General features: G+C 36.0%; 1 protein-coding gene across 9 annotated transcripts in view; it reads right to left on the bottom strand.

Moving 5' to 3' along the window:
- SNTG1 (syntrophin gamma 1) overlaps positions 1-22,509 on the bottom strand; it is an 817,517-nt gene that overhangs the window by 247,415 nt on the left and 547,593 nt on the right. For 8 of the 9 annotated variants that reach the window (XM_074318426.2, XM_019712572.3, XM_019712571.3 and 5 more), the window contains one exon: positions 10,552-10,608. The exons of the other annotated variant lie outside the window; for it this stretch is intronic. In XM_074318426.2, the coding sequence (XP_074174527.1) occupies positions 10,552-10,608 (57 nt within the window). The remainder of the gene's footprint in view (positions 1-10,551; positions 10,609-22,509) is intronic. 9 annotated transcript variants of the gene reach the window in all.

A 22,509-nucleotide genomic window follows, 5' to 3' on the forward strand; every position in this document is an offset into this window, starting at 1 on the left:
AACTAAAAAGGTGTACAATGAAATCAAATGTTCGTGGTCACTGACAGTTTCTAGACATACTTGGAAATTGGAAAGATTTTTTAAGAATGCATCTCCATTTTTTTAGAAGAAAAAGCTGGTCAACTAAAATGAATCATCCATTGAAGAAGTTTTAGGTGACAAAAAAAGAGGAAGCAAAACCATACAGATATTTTAGGGTAAACGATGACATTGTTTATGTCACTCTTGCTGTATGGCTGTCATCGGAGTATTTTTCTGTAGCTGTTTTTTTCACAATTTTCTCTCCTTGCATTATTGAGTCCAAAGTTTATCTTAGTCCTTAGATTTGTAATGCAAGTTACAGTGATAAGAGGGTGGGAAACCTCTCCCTGATGTCTGTCTAGAGAAAAGGCTGTTGAGATTGCAACTTTCTGAATGTCAACTCAGTAATGCCATTCTTCCCTAAACACTTAGATTTATAAGTATCTTTTAATGACAAGATATAAATAACCCCTATTTTGTCAACACTTTTATTTTACATATAAAATTTCTCCCGAAATCTGAATGGTTTGTGCTCAAAGGTATTTTATTTATTTATTTATTTTTTTATTCAGACATTTGGCGCTCTGAGAAAAATTTTAAACTATTTTTGGAAAATGACTTTATGATTAATTAGAAAAATTTAAGACAGCACTCAGGAGGTAAAAATTGTAACTTAAAATCACAGTACCTTCATTTATTAGATGAAATGTGAGAGCAATCCAACTCTATTGAAATTAATTAGATTTAGTTCTGGACTTAAATGGGAAAATTTGAGGTTTTCCCAGCAGTAATCTAATAATGTGACTCACCCTGTTTAAAACAGATGATAGACTTCCCCTTACACTTATAATAAAAACCAGAATGCTTAACAACCTTCTCTCATGTGGCCTCATTTTTCTTCTGCAGCTTCATCCTGTACCTTCATCACTCTGAGCACTAAGGGAGGTCAACATATATTGTCCTGTCTTCCAGGAAAGCATTTCTTTCTTTACTTTTAACCAGCTAAACTCCTGCTCATATTTAAGATTTCAGCTGAAGTGCCCCACTCCTTCAACAACTCTTTACTTGAAGTAATTCTGTAGCTCAAATCGTGGCTGTGATTTACATTTCTTTACATTGAAATTTCATCAAATTCTACTTTGCCACTAGAGTATAAAGGCCCTAAGGTCAAAGGCAGGGTTCCCTTTGTCAGCTTCTCTCCAGCCTGTTCTTAGACCAGAGTGTGGCTCAGGATCATGGTTTGGAGAATAATGAATTAATTGAACTCTATTATTCCAGTGTAAAATCAAGATTAGGAAAATAGAGGTGACATTCTAACATGCATCCCAGAAAATATTAAAGCATACATTACTCAATTTTGTAATAGTCTTTTTACAAACCATAGTTAATGTTACAGCTAGCCTTATAGGAACCAGATATAAAGTCCCATCTAAAAGCATTTTGAGCAGGACTCTATACAATGATTTTGCCAGTATAACCCTGCAATTCATTCAAATGAACTCCAGAATGTTTTTGATGATTGACAACTGTGCCAAATAAATCTTTTCAATGCAATATGTATATATTTTTTTATTTCAATCAATCAATCAATCAATCAGTCATATTCTGGGCTCTGGAAGAAAAAAGATGCATAGACTCCACCATTATATATTCATTTAAAGTAAAGAAAATACTGGTAAACAGGTAACAACACAGTTATTAGACTTAAGAGCCCAGTGAACAGGTATGGAAGAAGCAACTAAGGAAGATCACCTGAAAGAATATGGGCAACTATCCTTAATCTATTTGTATCCCACACTTAGCTGCCAAAATCACTTATTTTGGTTTTGTGGATGAAAAAGGGGTTCTCCAGAAAGTAACCTCACAGGGTGATCAGATCATAAATTCCTAACTGGGCAGGTCATGGTGGGTAGTCGCACCTCAGGCATATAACTTTTTAGTAAAAGTTTATCTTTGCCTTAAGCAAGCCCTGACCATTGTTTCTGTGCATCTAGGTTAACACACCTTTGAAATGGCTCTTTCAGATCCTTCTTTCTAAAGCATGACCACCTTCAAGAGAATACATAATCTTATTAACTATCCTATAGTCCAGTCTCCACCTTGCCTTCTCCTACCTTTTTGCAATCTTCCTTCAATTCCCTCCTTAATTCCAAATGCATAAAAGAAACTGCAAACTGTCATTTCTCGTCAAACAGTCTTTCAGCATTTTTCTAGTATGTTGAGATCTTGCTTCCAGGTGTATCCTCTATTCAACTCAAATAGATTATTATAAAAATTCTCTACAGGTTTGGATATTCTTACATTGACATTTTTGACAAAAATTAATAATCTTTCCCACAAACTATATGACTGCCTTCATAAAAGTCCAAAATGGGAAATCTATAGAGAAAGAAAGAGACTAGTAGTTGCTTAGAGCTAAGACAGGAAGACAGGGAGGTAAAGGAGTAATAGCTAACGGATATATATTTTTTCTGAGCTGCTGAATATATTGTAAAATAGAGTGAAATGATGATTGTACATGTTGGAGCCCAGGGCAGGCTGCCACAAGACATCCCATAATAGCATATTGATTATTTTGAATTAAAGTTACTTAAGAAACTATGCTTGCAAGAAGAAAACCCTGACCTCTCTGTCTCCTTAAGGGTGAGACAAATCTCACATTTGTTAAGTGCCCTCCTTGCTTTTCGGATTTGAGAGACAACTTTATCACGAGTTAAAAGAATTTAGAGTTGAAAAGTTTGTATAAACAAATCTTGTACTACCTTTGCTAAGTTACTACCCAAACCCAAACTTTGTTTAGATTCTTCACTAAGAAATATCCAAACATTGCTTTGATTCCTTTGTAATGAATACTAACTTTCCTTGTCCTGTCAATTTATGACAAATGTATTGTTTCTTTGTCTAAAAAGAATAAAAAGTTACCTGGTTTCACCATTTCTGTGAGCCTCATTTTACTATCTGAGCATCATATTGTGATTCTCCCTTGAGCATGTATTAAATTGGTTTTTCTCCTGTTGTTCTGGTCTTATGACAATTTTATTATAAATCTTGCCTTAAGTACTTAAGAAGGTGTGTGTGTGGGGAGGGGGGGAGGATTCTCCCTCTCCTCTACACACACGTCTATGAATATAATAAAAAACATTGAATTGTACACTTTAAATGGGTAAGTTGTGTGGTAATTATATCTCAAAAGGCTATTTAATTAAAAAATAATTTTTCAAATAATAATTTGTCAGTGATCTTTACTGATTTTGGGGACTAAATCATAATCTTCAATGTAAGCTTCATCACCTGCCTATTTCTATGGTGGTAGGTATCCATGTTATCACTGGTGGAAACAGATAAATCAGACTTAAGAAGAAAAAAGCAAGGGGACAAAATGGGGAGAAATGTATGCAAATGTGTGTGTGTACTTATATCAATAGTTGATATTTAAAGAGTTTTGCCCTAAAATGATTAATAAATTAATGACAGAAATTCATTACAGCTACAATGAAGGTGTACATTTTTATTTCGTAAATTTGACACTAATAAAACTCAGGACTTCTTATTAAGAAATCATTTGCTTGATCCTGGACATTTTAATCCATTTATTTTAGTTTTAAATAAACCTGATTGTAAATAACTTTGATAAGAAACATTTTTTGTTTTTTCCCAAATAAAGTGTTTAGAGATAATTTAGTTTAGGTTTTATATCTGTATAGTTATTAAGAGAAAGGGCTTTGTCATCAGGTTTGCATGGGGTTGAGGCGCAGCTCTGCCACTTACAATAATGAGTAAGTTAACTTATGTGTAGAGTGCCCCTGGAAGCTGTTAGAATGAGTTTTGTGTGAGCAAGAGTGACTCCATATTGAATGAGCAAGAGTAACTCCATTTTGGACATGCACAAAGAACTTAGTAGACAAAGCCCAGGGAGCTGCCCAGTTGCCCTGGTAATTGGGTATAACCAGCTATACCCCCAAAGGTCTGCTACTGAAGATATGATGATGTCAGGGTGGTCAGCTGGCTGCCCCTATAAGGTAACATCAGGAAGGCACTCAGAACTGCACAAGAACTGAGGACTTTTGCAGCTCAGAGAGCGGTCTCAATTGAGAAATGACCACGCTGCCACTCTGCTCTGCTCTAAGAACCCTCCACTCGGCTCTGCTCCACTCAGGCCGAACCTCTGCTGGATGAACCTGACAGACTAGTCACTCTTCCTCACTCCACCAGGACTCTGATTGACTTTGGGACTGGTTCGTTACTCTATTTTACTAAATTATGGTACTACTCTGTGTGCTTTACTGTTTGGCGTATTGATGATTAATGTTTGAGTAAAGAGCATATTGAAAGGCATTTAACACCTTGCGTGCTCTGTGCTTCACTTGTGCCATGGCTACCATGGAGGCCTCAGTCAGTGCCAGGTAGATCCTGGGGTTCTGAGAGTCTGTCTGTCAGGAATTAGTTTCCTGACTTGCAGGGAGAGACTGCAGCATAGACTGTGAGCCTTGTAGTCACCAGTGACAACTTAACTTCTTAATACTTAATCTCATTATTTGTAGAGGGATAACAATAATTAGTTAGATACTCTGATGATAGTAAAAACCAAATGAAACAGAATATAAAGTATTTACCTCAGAATATGATGCTTAAAGATCAGTTAATAAATATTAGCAATTATTGTTCATATATGATACAATTTTAATGATAATAATAGTTATAATTTCATTTTTTATTGTTGCAAAGTGAAAGCTTCCACATATAAATCACTTTTGATTGCAAACATTTCCTTGATGAACTTGGCTAACTTATTGTTTACATTAGAAAACTTGTCTGTTAGAAAATACTCCATAAAATATTTTTCTATTAATAATATTCAAAACATCATTTCTCTAAAAGGTGATTTTTTAAATGACAATGACCAGAGGTATTTAAAAATATGTACATGTATGGTATTGTATTGTAAAAGATATGGAAGATAAAAAAATGTCTCACATGCTAATCTGCATAAGAAGAATGAGGCAAAAATACAAAATATTGGGTCCAATGATGCAAAAACTTGATAACTATTTGGTGTGTAGTGATAGAAACATTAAGTTACGTTTTAAAACAGTAAGTATCAGAACGATCCAGACAAGGAAGATGAGCACTTAACAGAAGAAGTCTACAGGAGGGCCAGAGGGCAGGAGAGCTGTAAGGGAAATGAGGCCGAGCCCCAGAGGTGGGAGCAAGACCCAGAAAATGCCAATATGAGTGGTGAAGCAACTTGAAGAATTAGACAGGAGCCCAGAGGTCATGTGCAAGATCAATACAAATAGGGAAGTCCTTCAGGAAAACTGAGAATATATACCAGCTTGCCTGATGAATCTGAGAGTTTCAAAGAAGCAGTTTCAGTCTGAGAACCGAGAATAATATGTGATTGCAAGTGGAAAGTTTAGTAATTCTTTTGTTCAGTTTTTGGAGAGTGACTATTGGGAGATTTAAAAATGCAAATACAAGAGCTTGACACTTACTGAAGGGCAAACAAAACCAAAAACTAATAAAAGAACACACACACACACACACACACACACACAAGTTTGTGACTTCTGAGGGATGTTTTAATCAAGAATTGTCAAAAATAAAATAAATAAATAAAGCAAAGTTACAGTAGATATTGAAGCAGGGCCTGGTTGGGACCCCTGTAGTAAAGGCCTCGCTGCATCCCCAACCTCACGTTTCCTTGACCTATAGCTTAGTAACAGATTATCTTCTTGCAACTTGAGTTCAGATTGTCCCCTGTCCCAGGTCCCTGTTTCAGAAAATTATTCTGAAACTTACAATCGATAAATACCCTTAGGTACAATCTCTATTGTCTAGCATTCTTTCCAGGCTATTCCCATCATTGTTCCTGGGTTGCTGACACCACCAGAGAACCATGTTGCTGAAGGGAAAGCTCCATGCAGACCCACAGAACCATCATGTATCCTCTGGAGGAACACCCAGAGTTTTCCTTAAGACAGTCTGACCGTAAGACAGTCTGAGAATGTTAAGGCAGTTTTTGAAGGTGTTAACGTGCTGCCTTCTCCAATCACCTGTGCTCTAACAATAAATGCTTATCCTATAGCCCAACTCCTGTGTCAGTCTATTGGCTGAGTGGCGAAAAAAACACAAGCCCCAGTCTCGGTTGCCCTCTGGTTTCAATATGAGAATGGCTCTTCAATATGAGCAGCACAAGAGTACAAATAAGAATAATAATTCTTATTTATTAAAAATAAATCTGGGAAGACTGAGAGCAGGTATGATTGCAGTGCAACAAGCCCTAGAAATGATTCATTACTAAGTTTCTGATCAGAAAGCATGGCAAGAATTTCTCGCTTCTTTGAGGTTGTAGAGCATGTGGATGAAAGGTCATTTAAAGGCAATGAGGGCTGTGCCAGGATCAGAATATGTGCACCACGCTTCCAAATTTCATTTCATTGCACTCTGGTTCAGTTGCATATCTGTTCCTTCTAGATTTGTTAACTGCTGCAGTGAAAAAATAACTACAACATGAGACAAAAAAGCAAAGAAACAAGTTGTGATTCATGGATGTACATACTCCCCAGCGGTAAAAAACAATTCCTTTCATTTTTAGGAGATGAAGACAATTCATTTAAACCAGAGGATGGGAACACGGGAGCAAGAAAGTCAGCTTTGTGTGTGTCACCTCCTCTCTTCATGACATCTGCTTTACCTTATGATGCATCAGTACAAAACTGTTATGTGCTCAGATGTCCTTGGCTGTGTGTGTGCGTGTGTGTGTGCGTGATTCTTGTTTTCATAGTTTAGAATTAACATGTATATATAGGTAATTTTGGTCTCCACCTTTGCATGGTAAAATACTACCATTACAAAATGATGGGATTTTAGGAATGTATACTGTAAATTTGTCTAAGAAGATAATTGTGTGATTTCTGTATTGAATCTCAATGTAATTGATGTAGAAACATTTTTTGGATGACTGTGTTTCAAATTGAGGGTTTAGCATCTTTAGACATGATTCTAAAAATAATAACTATGATTCTCAAAAGAGAGTCTCAGAATCTGTAAAAAAAAATTCTTACAATGCAAACCAAAAAATTTCTTAAGGTGAAAAAAAAACAAAACAATAACAGAAAGGGAAGTGGACAAAATTTGAAAAGAAAGTGCATTAAAACTTACTTAAATTATATTTTTATCATTTAAATCTAATAAATATTTCTTTCATTTACATTAAATATATTATTTCCTCTTAATCTTTGGGATATTAGGAAATTTTGAAGTGGAAACCTTCCTCAATGGGCACTGTCATGTCTGGCATTTGGCCTTCAAGGGAAGATGTCAAATTGAAGACCTAGAACTCAAGTGTAGAGACATATAACTGTCTCAGTCTCTAAGTCACCTGCACATTTTTTTGTCACAGAAGTTTCAAAGTTATCTCATTAATAAGGCAAAGAAAAATAAAAGGGGTAAAGGCTGACTTTTACTTCTTCACCCCTCCAGGGGAATCTCTGGCTGGAGAGAGTGTTTGGGAGCAAGAACAGTGTTGTACATGGGCAGGTGACATCAGGCTTAATTAACAGCTTCAGAGACATCATACTACTGAGGGATGTTAATAAATAAAGCACTAGAAGAGATGCTATATAAAACGCTTCTGTGATGTTGGCTATCAACTTTCTTTTGTAGCACTGACTGCCACATGGGACATCTGAGGAATTACTGCCATGTACAATGGTGAGAGTGGCAGGAAGGTCCCAGAAGCCAAGATTTGTCAGGAGTATGGAGCGTGGTCAACTAGCCTAGACTTCTAATACCACATGTTAGAGTATTTTAGTATTTGCTGACCAAAAAGGACATCTTGTTATCTTTCAACCAATTTTTAAAAAAGAGTTTTAGGGAAGGTAAAACTGAAATAACAGCACTACATTTTCTGAGTACAGTAAAATTCAGGAACACCTACAAGAGTCTTAACTATATTGGTAAATGTCTTTTCAATTGTCTAACATATGCTTTTCCTTCTTTTATCGCTAGTTGAGATATTCACGGTTTTAAATAATAATTCCCACTTATAACAATCTCCAGCGTGTGTCAGTAGTAATTACTTAAATGAAACAAATAAGGATAAAATATATATTTATATATTATGTGCATAGTTATAGCTGACTGAAATTACTCCAGCAATAGATACATAGGTAGATAAATAAATGATCAACATTAAAATAATAATTCTGCATTTAACCTAGAATATTTTCTTAAACTGTTCATTTTATATATATAATTTATAATATAAAATATAAATCTAATTACATTGTATAATATAACATATTACATAATATAATCGTACTGTATAAACTATCAATATATAACTATTAATATAAAATAATATTAAAACATATATAACATATATATTTTAAATTCTCACATCTAAAGAAAATAGTGCGAGTAGATAAACACCGTGGTTTATCCAATTTACATGTGACAGAGCAAAGGAAACAAGGATTTGTATAATAACATTGTAATTTAAAATAAATAATCATATTTTGAAATACATTAACAGAATAAAAGGTAGTTTAAAAAACAGAAAAGCAAAGGTCAGGGGTAAGTATTGAGAAAATTAAAATGGAAAGCTCTAAAAATAACTCTTCAGTATAAATAGGTGTAAGGGTGACACTATATCTTCTATTTTGAGATTTAAACCTCTAGTGTAATTCGATTTCACAGTGTGGTTAGCTTGGGACTTTTTGAAAGATTTTCTTTTCTTTGCTTCTCAACCCTCAAACCAAACATTAACGACTTGGTTTACTATACATTTACTATGCATACCAGTTTCAATGGTCCTGTTTACTTTGGGCCCTGTGCCTGCCTGGCCCAGTTACTTGGCAGAGGGATCCACTCCTGTCCCTGAGGCAGACTAACCACTATGAGGAAGCTAAAGGATATAAAATACCTGATTAGATTAGACCCATCACTCATGCCTGCGCAGTAAGGGTTGCAGTGACCTTCATTCCACCTAGCCCTCATTATACTATCATTATAATCTCATACCTATACCTGGATGTTCCTTAATATCATTATAACAGACTGAATTATGGGAAGAAACATGCAAGTCTGAAAAGATGATGTAAAGTCTCCTGTCAATCATAAGTACCAATCAAGAGGCTCCACACCCAAGGAGGAACAGCCCATTGTGGAAGAGAAATAAATAAAACTACCAAGTCTTCACCAGTCAGGGCGCTGAGCCACTCTTTTGCTCGGGTCTGCTTCTATCCCTTTGGAGTATGGTTTTGCTTCTAATAAACTGCTCTTTCACCACTTCCATTTCGTGTCCCTCTCAATTCTTTGTTTAGGATACCAAGAACCTGGACACCACACCGAGGGGAGTCCATGCTCTGGTAACAATGCCATTAAATCTTTCAGAGCAATCTCAACAAATATATTGGTTAAAAATAAAAACAAACAAACCAACAAAACTTGTCTATCGGATGATGGAATTCCCACAGCATAGTTTCCATCATAAATCCTATAACTTGTTCTGTATGTCTCCTGGGTCTTACTTGATGATAGATAAAGTGAGAGTACAAATATATTTTAAACCTAACATTTTATGTAGTAATATTTTTATCACTTGACAACACAATACTATTCCACATTGATCAATTTTCTGAGTCATTGTCATAATGTTGACTAAAGCTGTAGTTCCAAATATTGAGTTCCACTTTCTAAGCATACATAATTTGATCTGTGTTAAAATTTCATGAAATATATACTTGAGATGTATGATGTTCACCCTGCATAAGGAAAATGACTAACCAAACAAGCAAGTTAAATTTCATTTATCTAGCAGAGGTATGGGTTTCTAAAAGGCATTCAAAGTCATTGAGTTAACCTTTCCAATATTTATATAATTTCCCATACTTTCAAAATTTCTGTTTTGCTTCAATGATGTAATTGCAGGTGTGGTACATCTTTAATGGTCAACAATATACAGAAAGGAAAGCCCTTTAGAATTTAATAATAAATGGAAATAAAAAGATATTATTTTTTATAATAGATCAGATGCGAAACATTAAGTCTATCCTATATACTTGGCAATGTAACATGAGATTTTACTGGTTTCTTGAATAAAAAAGAAAATGAAACAAAAGAAAAAGAAGAATAGACAACAATTAACAACTAACTAATAAGGCATTATTAGCATAAAACTTATTCTTGCTCCATTCATTGACAGGTTAGCATTTCCTAATCTGGCTGCTTAGAGGAAGACATGCACTTTGAAACACCATATTTAGTATTTTAGATTAAACTAAATGAACTTAATGAGTTATATTCAATGGCAGCTAAGGTAAAATTTCCAAATATTTTTGTAAAATTTCTAAATCAAAAGGCGGCCATGGTTCTATGAGAACCTACCTAATGCACATCCAGGTCCAAATATTGAGAAGTTTGCTATAGCCATTCTTGTCTAATAATTAATCAGTCAAAAATTAAAATACATGAAAATGCAGCATTATAGCACACCCTCTGTAAGAACAGACTGGAAGGATAGGCTACCTTTATGCTTAATCCAAATCCTCCTACAGTTTGTCGTCTAATGGTCACCGTTCTTTCCTGAAAGACAGGATTTTAAAAGTGGTTAACATTTCCTAATACTATACTTACACAACATTTTCCTTCTTTAGGTTTTATATGTATACATGAGGTCGGACAATTAAGTTTGAGAACTCATCCTACAAAAAGTGCTACGTACCTCATTGGTCACCTTCCAAGTACTCCCCTTGAGAAGCTATGCACTGAGGCTAGCGCCTAGTCTACCCTTCACAGAAATTTTAGAACTTTTTCTGGAATGGCCATCAGAACTGTCCTCGTATTATCTCTGATGTCTTGAATGTCATCAAAATATCTTCCTTTCAATATTTCTTTTATCTCTGGGTAAAGAAAGAAGTCACTGGGGGCCAGATCAGGTGAGTAGTGAGGGTGTTTCGATACAGTTATTTGTTTACTGGCTAAAAACTCCCTCACAGACAGTGCTGTGTGAGCTGCTGCATTGTTGTGATGCAAGAGCCACAAATTGTTGGCGAAAAGTTCAGGTCATCTAACTTTCTCACTCAGCCTTTTCAGCACTTCCAAATAGTAAACTTGGTTAACTGTTTGCCCAGTTGGTACAAATTCATAATGAATAATTCCTCTGATATCAAAAACGGATAGCAACATCCTTGCAACTAGTTTGTGAACTTAATTGTCACACCTCGCATATGTGTGTGTGTGTGTGTGTGTGTGTGTGTGTGTGTGACAGAGAGAGAGAGAGAGAGAGACAGAGAGACAGAGATAGAGAGAGAGAGAGAATAGAGGCTCCAATCTTGCAATAAATGGAGGGCTTTGTAATTTTAAAAACAAAGGTTAGTAATTTATTGGTCAAGATGAAAGGGATAGTACTGTTATTAAACAGCTCAAGTTTTAAAAAACAATCCTTTTCAATGATCTTTTGGATGCATTTTGGAATCAACTTTTAAAATATTTTTATTAAAATATAGTTAACATACAATATTACATTAGTTTCAGGTATACCCCATAGTTATTCAATATTTATATACCGAAAGAAGTGATCACCATGATAAGTCCAGCAGTCATTTGACACCGTACCATGTTATCACAATATTATTGACTATATTCTTTATGCTGAACGTGACTTATTTGTTTTGTACCTGGAAATTTGAACCTCTTATTTACCTTTACCTTTTCCACACCTTTCCAAAATTTTCAATTACAGTTGACATTCGATATGGTTTTATATTGATTTCAGGTAGAAAGCATAGTGGTTAAACATTTATATAATTTAAGAAGTGATCCTACTGAGTAGTCTAGTATCCATCTGGCACTTTTCATAGTTACTATATTATTGACTCCCTATGCTTTACTTGACATGCCCATGACTATTTTGTAACTACTAATTAATAGTTATTTTCCTTTCACCTTTTCCACGCAGCCCCCTAACTCCCTCTTCATCTTTCACCCTGATAAATATAGTACCCATGTGACACTATGAATAGTTACAATATTATTGACTATATTATTCCTTATGCTATACTTTACATCCCCATAACTACTTTGTAACAACCAATTTTACTTCTTAATACCTCTCCTTTTCAACCACTTCCCCAAAGACCCTCTCATCTGACAACCATCAAAATGTTTTCTGCCTTTACGATTTTGTTTCTGTTTTATTTGTTTATTGTGTTCTTTAGATTCCGTATACAAGTAAAATTACATTGCATCTGCCTGACATACGCCATTCAACAGAATACCCTCCAGGTCCTTTCATGCTGCTGTGGATGGGAAAAACACATTCCCTACATGGCTGAGCAATATTCCATTGTATATATGTACCACCTACTGTTCATCCATCCATCAATGGACACCCCGGCTACCTCCACATATTGCCACTGTAAACAATGCTACAAAAAAAAAAGTATATATATATATATGGATGACACACGCCCTCGAAATAGCATTTTGGGTTTCTTCTGATAAATACTCTGAAGTGGGATTACTGGGTCCTTCTTTGTCTCTTGTTACAGCCTTTGTTTAAAATCTATTTAGTCTGGTATAAGTATTGTTACCAGAATTTTGTTTCCATTTTCATGAAATATCTTTTTTCCATCCCTTTGCTTTCAGTCTTTGTGTGTCTTTCAATCTGAAGTGAGTCTCATATAAATAGCATATGTAAGGGTTTTGTTTTCTTATCCATTCAGTCACCCTATTACATTGGAGCATGGAATCTATTTACATTTAAAGTAATTGTTGATAGACATATAGTTATTGCCATTTTGTTATTCATATTTGTGTGTGTGTGTGTTAAAGCAGTTCTATGATTCTTTGAAACACTAGTTTAGTGATGATGATCTCTTTAGCTTTTTCTTGTATGTGAAGCTCTTTATCTGTCCCTCGATTCGAAATGATAGCTGTGTTGTAGAGTAATCTTGGTCCTTGCTTTTCATAACTTTGAATATTTTATGTCAATCCCTTCTGGCTGGCAGTTTCTATTGTGAAATCAGCTGATAGTCTTATGGGAGCTCCCTTGTAGCTAACTAATTGCTTTTCTCTTGCTGCTTTCAAGATTTTTTTCAATGTCTTTAAACTTTGGCACTTCAAATATGATGTATCTTTGTGTGGGTCTCTTTGAAATCATCTTGTTTGGGACTCTGCTTTCTGAGCTTGTATGTCTTTTTTTTTTGTGTGTGTGTGCAGGTTAGGGAAGTTTTCCATTACTATTTTTTAAAATAGGTTTTCAATCCTCTGCTCTCTTTTTTCTCCTGGTACTCCTATGAGGCTAATGTTGTTACAGTTGATGTTCCAGAAGCCGCTTAAAGTATATTCAGTTGTTGGATTCTTTACTCTTTGTTTTTGTCTGATTGGGTGTTTCTGCTAGTCTTCTAAATCCCTGATTTAATACTCTGCCTCATCTAATCTACTAATGATCCCCTCTAATATGGTCTTCATTCCAATTATTGTATTCTTGATTTCTGACTGGTTCTTTTATTACATTTTCTATCTCCATTTTTATATTTTCTATCTCTTTGTTGAAGTTCTCCCTGAGATAATTAAACATCTTTATAATTGGTGTTTTGACCTCTGTGTCCGGTAGATTTCTTGTCTCCATTTTGTTTAGTTCTTTTACTGAGCTTTGTTTTGTTTCTTCATTTGGCACATGTTTCTTTGTTTCCCCATTTTGGCTGCCTCCTTGTGTTTGTTTTTATGTGTTAGATAAGGCTATTATGCCTCCTGGTTTAATACAGTGGCCTCATGTAGTAGGTGTCCTGTGGGGTCCAGTGACACAGTTGCCTTGGACACCTGAGCCAGGTGCTGCAAATGCATGTCCCTTGTGTGGGTTGTGTTTGCCCTCCTATTGTAGTTGAGCCTTGGTTGCTGTTTGCATGTCAATAGGAAGGCTTGACCCTCAGGCTGATTGGTTGTGAGGACTGGTCCTGACTACAGTAGGGGAGCTGCCATGTAGGGGCTGAACCTATGGAGCAGAATTTGGTTTTAGCAGGGTTCTGGTGACTGCCCAGTCTGCCCTTTGGGTGTGTCATCCTTGGAGGCAGCTGTGGGATGCTCTGGCTCAGTCAGAATCTGGCCATTGGCTGTGCCATTTCTCGGGCCTCCTGGGAGGGGCCCAGCTGCAGACCAAGTTCAGCTACAGTCTTTTCCCTGCCTAGGGCCACCTGGCATGAGTCACAAAGCACGCCACAGATGGCTAGCACATGAGCTAGGCTTGGAAGTACCTGGAGAGTCCAAGCTGCAAAAAGAGGCTACCTGACACTATGCCAGATTTAGGGTTGCTCAGCAAGTGGTATAAGATACACAGAAGCCAAATGGTGCTTGTTTGGGTTTTGTAAATCATTGAGAGATTATAAAAAAATCTGCAGTATGAGCCAAGATAGGCCATTCATTAAGAAAAGTCGCTGGAAGTGGATTTGGATGTGCCTGAATGTTGGATGGGGCAGGATCTCAGGGAATCACCAAGGCAGGGAAAGTGAAAGGTGTTAGCTAAGTTGGTGGAGACTCAAATGTGATGTCTGCCTGCAACTGCATGCTGGGAGGGGGAAGGCTCAACAAAGAAACAATGGCTTTTGCCTAACTCCTTCTAGGAGAAATCTGCATCTCCAGCCATTGCCCTGAAGCCAGACAGCTCAGTTCCTCCCCATCTGCCTCTGGCACCTTTTGAGATGCTACCCTGCCCTGGAGCTCAAAACAAATGAGTCCATCAGCAAGTGAATCCATGCATGGACCCTTTAAGAGGCGTGCCTGGGACTGCAGCTGCTCTTGTCTCACTTAGCCATAATCTCCACCAGTTTTCACAGCCAGAATTATGGGGACTTCTCTTCATGGCACTGGAACACTGGGCTGAAGAGCCCAGTGTGGGGCTGGGACCCCCTCACTCCTCAGGGTTTGGACCTCCACAGCCAAGATGTCCCTCCTGATTTTTCTTCTTTTTGAAAGCTTATAAGAGTTTATTTGAGCCAAACTAAAAATTTCTGGGAAGTAAAATGTCAACAGATTGAGGAAATACTCCCTCTCTCCCTATTTTTAATGGTCACACACAAGTGTGCGACCAGCTCGTTCCTTGTCTCTGCCTCTCCTACCAGTCTCAAGATAACTTCTTCTGTATGACCTTAGTTATAGAGCTTTGGTTCAGCTAGAATACAGGTGATTCTCAATGATGGTTGCTCTGTAGTTTACTTGTAATTTTGATGTGGTTGTGAGAGAAAGCAAGCACAGAATTTATTTACCTTGCCATCTTGACCAGAAATCCCTGGCATCAACTTTTAAATCTCTTCTCATTTTCACATTATGTATTCTTATTGTCTAAGAAATGACAAGCTTTTGGTTCCATAGAAGGAACTCAATGTCAATGGTAATATTATCTTTGTCAACCAAGGTCTTATCTATATTACTACCAAGTCATATTGCTTGTGAAGATTTGAGAGCTGATCTGAGAGGCTGCCATGTCCCATCACATAAATGATTAATTTATACGTCTGGGAATGAAACTGCAAATAAACAGTTTCAATAAAATTGCTTTTTTTCTTTAAAGGATTTTATACCTAACAAATAATTATAATGGAATTATCAATTTTCAAAATCAGTCCCCCTTTCCCCTCCACATTGGAAATAATAATTCAATTACTGGTATATGATTCTCGAAAAACACAAATCTCTGGAACATCACAAAAATGGTGGCATGAAGAGTGGTTCTTGAAATATCCCCGAGAAGTTACAACAAATTGAAGAGTTATAATTCAACAAAGGATAACCTAAGCAACACACAAGCATGTCAGAGAGATCTTCACATTGAATTGTCTGAAGGTGTGCAAATCAGGTTAGCAAGGGAAGAGAAGAGGGGGGAGTGCAGAGATGTGGGCTGCAGGACACAGTCCAGAGCTCACTGCAGTCTGGGGAGAGGAAAAAATTCAGGCTGCAGGTGTACTCGCTGTAGCCCACAACCCTGCCTGAGGGATCAGCGTATAATATGGCTGATCACAGCATTCAGGGCAGAGACCTCAGAGCAAAGACCAAATACAGAAAGATGAGAACTGTGGTTTAAGCCTTCATTGCCAGGCAGAAAATAGAAAACAAAGACATGGAGCCTGGTGACTCCCCCCACTGCCTTCCCAGAACTGCCACTCCCACCCAACCCTCCAGGTATTAGAAGCGGGATCCAGAAGAAACAGTAGCAATGTCAGATTAAAGGGAGGAATATCTACAGCCCTAAGAGCTGGATACACAGTCCCATAGCCACAGACGCACACTGCAACTAATTCCAGCAATAGGGAAGGAACTGTAGGGATGAGACAGCTGTGAGCTGGTAGTTGTCATTACTCAGAGCCACAAACACACCAGCTACCTCTCACAGCCCATCCCACCCCCATCTTTCTAGGCGGATTCCTATGGGGGCAACCAGAGCCACTGAGAACACAGATCTGAATTGGGCTGCAGGGACAGCATTGAGATTTCAGAAATGCTGAGCTCTATTGCCCTCCATATTCTCCTATAGAGGTGATACCCAGAGATCCAGGTGACCTGCTCACAGAGGAGAAGCCCACCTTCCAGGGAATCTCTGTTCATGTGTGTGAGAAGCCAGGATATCACAAGAAAATAAAATGCTGCAGCATGAGAGAAAATAAAAGGTTGCCGCAAGAAAGAAAATAAAACATTCCACCAACACCTACTGGAAAGCAAAAGAAAGCCCACTTTGTATCAACCTGCTGCAGAACCCACTCCTGTAGATACTCAGAAAGAGAAATAATAATTCATTAATTGCCATGATTAACCAAAGTAACAAGTCAGGTCTGAAAGAAAATGACAAGTCTCCAGGAAATGACCTTAGAGACAAGGAAATATGTGACTTAAATGACAGAGAATTCAAGATCACAGTTGTGAAAAAACTCAGCAAGATGAAAGAAAACACAGCTAGGCAGTTTAATAAACTGAGAAATAAAATCAACAACCAAATGAATATTTTACCAAAGAGACTGAAATTTTAAAAAAGAACCAAATAGAAATTCTGGAGATTAAGAACGCAATAAAAGAAATGAATACTGAAATAGCCAGCTTACAAAGTACAGATGACCAGATGGAAGAAAGAATTAGTGGTGTTGAAAATAGAAATCTGGAAATAACACAGATGGAAGAAGAGAAAGACTTGAGAGTTAAAAGAAATGGAAGAAAAAAAAAATCTCTACAAGAACTGTCTGACTCCATTGGAAAGAGCAATATAAGAATAATGGGCATACCAGAAGGAGAAGAGAGGGAGAAAGTAACAGAGAACATATTCAAATAAATAGTAGACGAGGACTTCCAAAACTTATGGAAAGAACTGGATCCTCAAATCCAAGAAGCAAACAGAATACCTAATTAATGCAATCCCAACAGGTGTTCTCCAAGGCACATTAAATTGAAGCTGTCAAAAATTAATGACAAAGAAATAATTCTCCAGCAGACAGGAAAAAAAAAATAAGACAGTAACCTATAAGGGAAAATTCATTCAGCTATTAATATCATCAGACTTTTCAGCAGAAACTCTACAAGCTAGGAGGGAGTGGAACCAAATATTCAAACAATTGAAATACAGAATTTATCACCCAAGAATAATATATCCAGCAAAGATATCCTTGAGATATGAAGGAGTAATAAAGACCTTTTCAGACATACAGAAACTAAGGGAATTTTCTAACATATGACCTGCATTACAGGAGATACTGATGGAGGATATTCGACCTAAAACAACAACAATAAAAAAATCAAAAGAACACAAAACCATGAGGAAGATTTCGAACAGAAAGACAGAAGCAGAAAATGGCAGCCTATACACAAAATAGGGCACAATACACTTAAATATAGCATAAAGGGTAAATAAGATAAAAACATTTAAGAAAAAGAGAAAAAATGACAACTTGCTACTGCAACTCAGAAATCATCTCACAGAATAAGGAAGGAAAACTTATGACAAAAAAAAAAAAAACATAAAAGGGGAGAGAGTAAAGGTCTGAACCTGCCAAGGGAAATGGAGATAAGAAGCATGCTGAAGGAAAAGGCCTACTGTATATATGAAAATTTCTTTTCATAAACTTAACAGTAGCTACTCAAAAAAAAAAAAAAAAAAAAAAAAAAAATCCAGAACTGAGATATGTAACATAAAAAAAGAAGAAACAGAGGGAAAAATCACAGACTACTACCACACTAAAGTAACAGACAGCAACAAAAAAGGAAAAGAAAAAATGGAAACACCAAGCTACCAGAAAACAAAATATGGAATGACAGGAAATCCTCATATATCAATAATAACCCTAAATACAAATGTACAGAAGTCACCGATAAAAAGGCACAGAGTAGCAGATTGGATCAAAAAACAAAACCCAACCATATGCTGCCTCCAATACACTCATCTCAGCTAAAAGGACTAACATAGACTAAAAGTGAAAGGGTGGAAATCGATACTCCAAGCAAATGGTCTTCAGAGAAAACCAGGTGTATTCGTACTTATATCAGATGAAACAGATTTCAGTATAAAAAAAGGTAACGAGAAAAAGATGGACATTTAATGATAAAGGGGACAATACAACAAAAAAGCATAACACTGATCAATATACTAGGTCTGACAATTTCATGAACTTGTTGCAATGATGTTGCTAACCTTTTTTGATATCAGAGGGATAATTCATTATGAATTTGTACCAAATGGACAAACATTCACCAAGTTTATTATTTCAAAGTGCTGAGAAGGCTGCATGAAAAAAGTTAGAGGACCTGAACTTTTTGCCAACAATTCATGACTCTTGCGTCACAACAATGCAACAGCTCACATGGTACTCTGAGGAAGTTATTAGGCAGTAAACAAATAACTGTATTGGAGCACCCTTCCTACTCACCTGATCTGGAATCCAAAGACTTCTTTCTTTACCCAAAGATAAAGGAACTATTGAAAGGAGACATTTTGATGACATTCAGGACATCAAAGTTAATATGACAACAGCTGTGATGGCCATTCCAGAAAAAGACTTCCAAAATTGATAGCAAGGGTGGACTAGGAGCTGGCATCAGTGCATAGCTTCCAAAAAGGAATACTTCAAAAGTGACTGTAATAATATTCAGCAATGAACTATGTAGCAGTTTTTCTAGGATCAATTCACGATATTAATTGTCTGACCTCGTATATACCCCCAAACAGGGAGCACCAAAATATACAAAGCAACTACTAACAGAACTAAAGGGAGAAATTGACCAAAGCACAATTATGTTAAGGGACCTAAATACATCATTGACAGCTATGGATAGATCATCCAAACAGAAAATAAGTAAGGAAATATCAGCCTTAAATTACACCTTAGACCAAAAAGGCATAATTAACATTTGTAGAGCACTTCATCCTAGAACACCAGACTATACATTCTTTTCTAGTGTACACGGAACATTCTCAAGGATAGACCATATATTAGGACATAAAATTAGCCTCAGCAAATTAAAGAAGACTGAAATCATACCAAGCATATTCTTTGACATAAGGCTTTGAAATTGAATATCAACTTCAAAAAGAAAGCAGGTGAAACCACAAATATGTGGAGAAAAACAACATGATTTTGAAGAACAACAGGGTCAAAGAAGAAATAAGAGGAGATATCAAGATACATAGAAACAAATGAGAATAAAAATACATCCTATTAAAATTATTGGGATGCAGTGAAAGCAGTAATAGTCATACCATTACAAACCTATCTCAAGAAACAAGAAAAAATCCCACATAAACAACCTCACATTACACCTTAAAAAACTAGAAAAAAAGAACATATGAAACCCAAAGTCAACAGAAGGAAGGAAATAATAAAAATCAGGACAAAACTAAATGAAATGGAGAACAAAAAGACGATAGACTAAAATAATGCAACAAAGAACCAGTTCTTTGAAAGATTAATAAAATTGACAAACCCCTGGCTTTGTCAGATTCACTACAGAAAAAAGAGAAAAGACACAAATGAACAAAATCAGAAATGAAAGCGGAGAAGTTACAACAGAAATACAAAGGATCATACAACAATATGAAAAACTATATGTTACCAAATTTAATAACCTTGAAGAAACGGGCAAATTCTTAGAAACATGTAGCCTTCCTAGACTGAATCACAAAGAACTGGAAAACCTAAATAGACCAATTAACGCTAAGGAAATTGAATTAGTTATCCAAAACCTTTCCAAAAGCAAAATCCCGTGACCAGATGGTTTCACTAGTGAATTCTACCAAACATTTGAAGAGAATCTAACACCTGTCCTCCTCAAACTCTTCCAAAATATTGAATAAGACTCAACACTTCCTAACTCATTTTATGAGCCTGATACCAAAACCTAGTAAGGAAAAAACAGGAAATTACAAACCAATATCTCTGATAAATACAGAGGCAAAAATCCTAAACAAAATTCTAGCAAATTGAACACAACAAACAATGCATCAAAAAGATTGTACATCACAATTAAGTGGGGTTCATCCCAGGGGCACAAGGAAGGTTCAACATATGAAAATTGGTAAATGTGATACACCACATAAACAAAATAAAAGATAAAAATCATACGATTATATCAATAGACGCAGAAAAAGCATTTGACAAGATACAACATCTTTTTTGACTAAAACACTTAATAAAATGGGTATAGAAGGAAAATGAGCATAAAATGGGCAATAAAGGTTATATATGATAATATCTCAGCTAATATCATAATTAACAGTAAAACAACTGAAGTTTTTGGTCTACATTGACGAAAAAGACTCAGTTGCCCCCATCACCACTGTTATTCAATGTAGTATTGCAAGTCCTAGCCAGAAAAATCAGGCAAGAAAAAGAAAGAAAACACATCCAAACTGAGAATGAAGACATGAAGTTGTCACTTTTTGCAGATGACATGGTGCTATGTATAGAACACCATAATGACTCCACCAAAAAGCTATTAGAAACAATAAACAGATACAATAAAGTTGCTGGCTACAAAATCAACATACAAAAACTCCATTGCATTCCTATATACTAGCAATGACATTTGAGAAAAAGAAATGAAAAAAAAAATTCTTTTGCAATTGTAACAAAAATAATAAAATACCTAGGAATAAACTTAACGAAGGATGTGAAGGACCCATACACTAAAAACTACAAGATATTATTAAAAGAAATTGAATAGGACACAAAGAAATGGGAAGACACTCCATGTTCACGGATTAGAAGAATCAACATAGTTAAAATGTCCATATTACCCAAAACAATATACAGATTTAATGCAACCACCATCAAAACCCCAATGGCATTTTTTTTAAAGAAATAGAACAAAAAATCATCAGACTTGTATGGAATCACAAAAGGTGCTGAATAGCTAAAGCAATCCTAAGAAAAAAGAAGGTTGGAGGTACCACACTCCCTGACTTTAGTTTGTACTACAAAGTGACAATAGTAAAAACAGCATGGTATTGGCAGAAAAACAGACACATAGACCAATGGAATATAATTGAAAACCCAGAAATAAATTCACATAAATATGGGCAAATAATTTTTGACAAGGGAGGAAAAAATGTACTCGTACAATGGAGAAAAGAAAGCCTCTTCAATAGATAGTACTGGGAGAATTTGAAAGCCACATGCAAAAAGAATGAAACTAAATTGCTATGTGTCACTATGTACCAAAATTAACTCAAAATGGATCAAAAATCTAAACATAAGACCTGAAAGAATAATACGCATAAAATAAAGCATATGTACTAAACTATGGACCTTGGGTTCAAAGAGGATTTTATGAATTTGACTGCAAAGGCAAAGGAAGTCAAAACTAACATAAATGAAAAGGACTATAGCAAACTAAAATGATTCTGCACAGCAAAAGAACCATCAACAAAACAAAGAGGCAACCAACTGAATGGGAGAAGATATTTGCAAACAACATCCATGATATCGGACTAATATCCAAAATATATAAAGAATTCGTATAACTCAAATACAAAAACAACAAACAATCCAATTTAAAAATGGGCAGAGGATCATAACAGACACTTCTCCCAAAAGACATACAAATGGTCAACAGCTATATGAAAAAATGCTATTAGGGAAATGCAAATCAAAACCATAATGAGATACCACCTCACTCATGTTACAATGTCTATCATCAAGACAAATAATAACAAGCGTTGGGGATTCTGTGGAGAAAAAGGAACCCTCATATACTTTTGATGGGAATGTAAACTGGTACAGCTGCTGTAGAAAGCAGTATGGAGGTTCCTCAATAAATTAAGAATAGAATTACCGTATGACCTAACAATCTCTCTCCTGGGTATATGTCCCAAAAATCTTAAAACATTTATCTCTAAAGATATGTACTCCAATGTTCTCAATGTACTCATATGTACTCCAATGTTCATTGCAGCATTATTCATGGTGGTCAAAGGATGGAAAAAAAACAAAGTGTCATTTGATAGACTATTGG

The sequence above is a fragment of the Rhinolophus sinicus genome, chromosome 7 (genome assembly GCF_057876585.1).
Source record: "Rhinolophus sinicus isolate RSI-liver-muscle chromosome 7, RSI-T2T, whole genome shotgun sequence".
Taxonomy (NCBI): domain Eukaryota; kingdom Metazoa; phylum Chordata; class Mammalia; order Chiroptera; family Rhinolophidae; genus Rhinolophus; species Rhinolophus sinicus.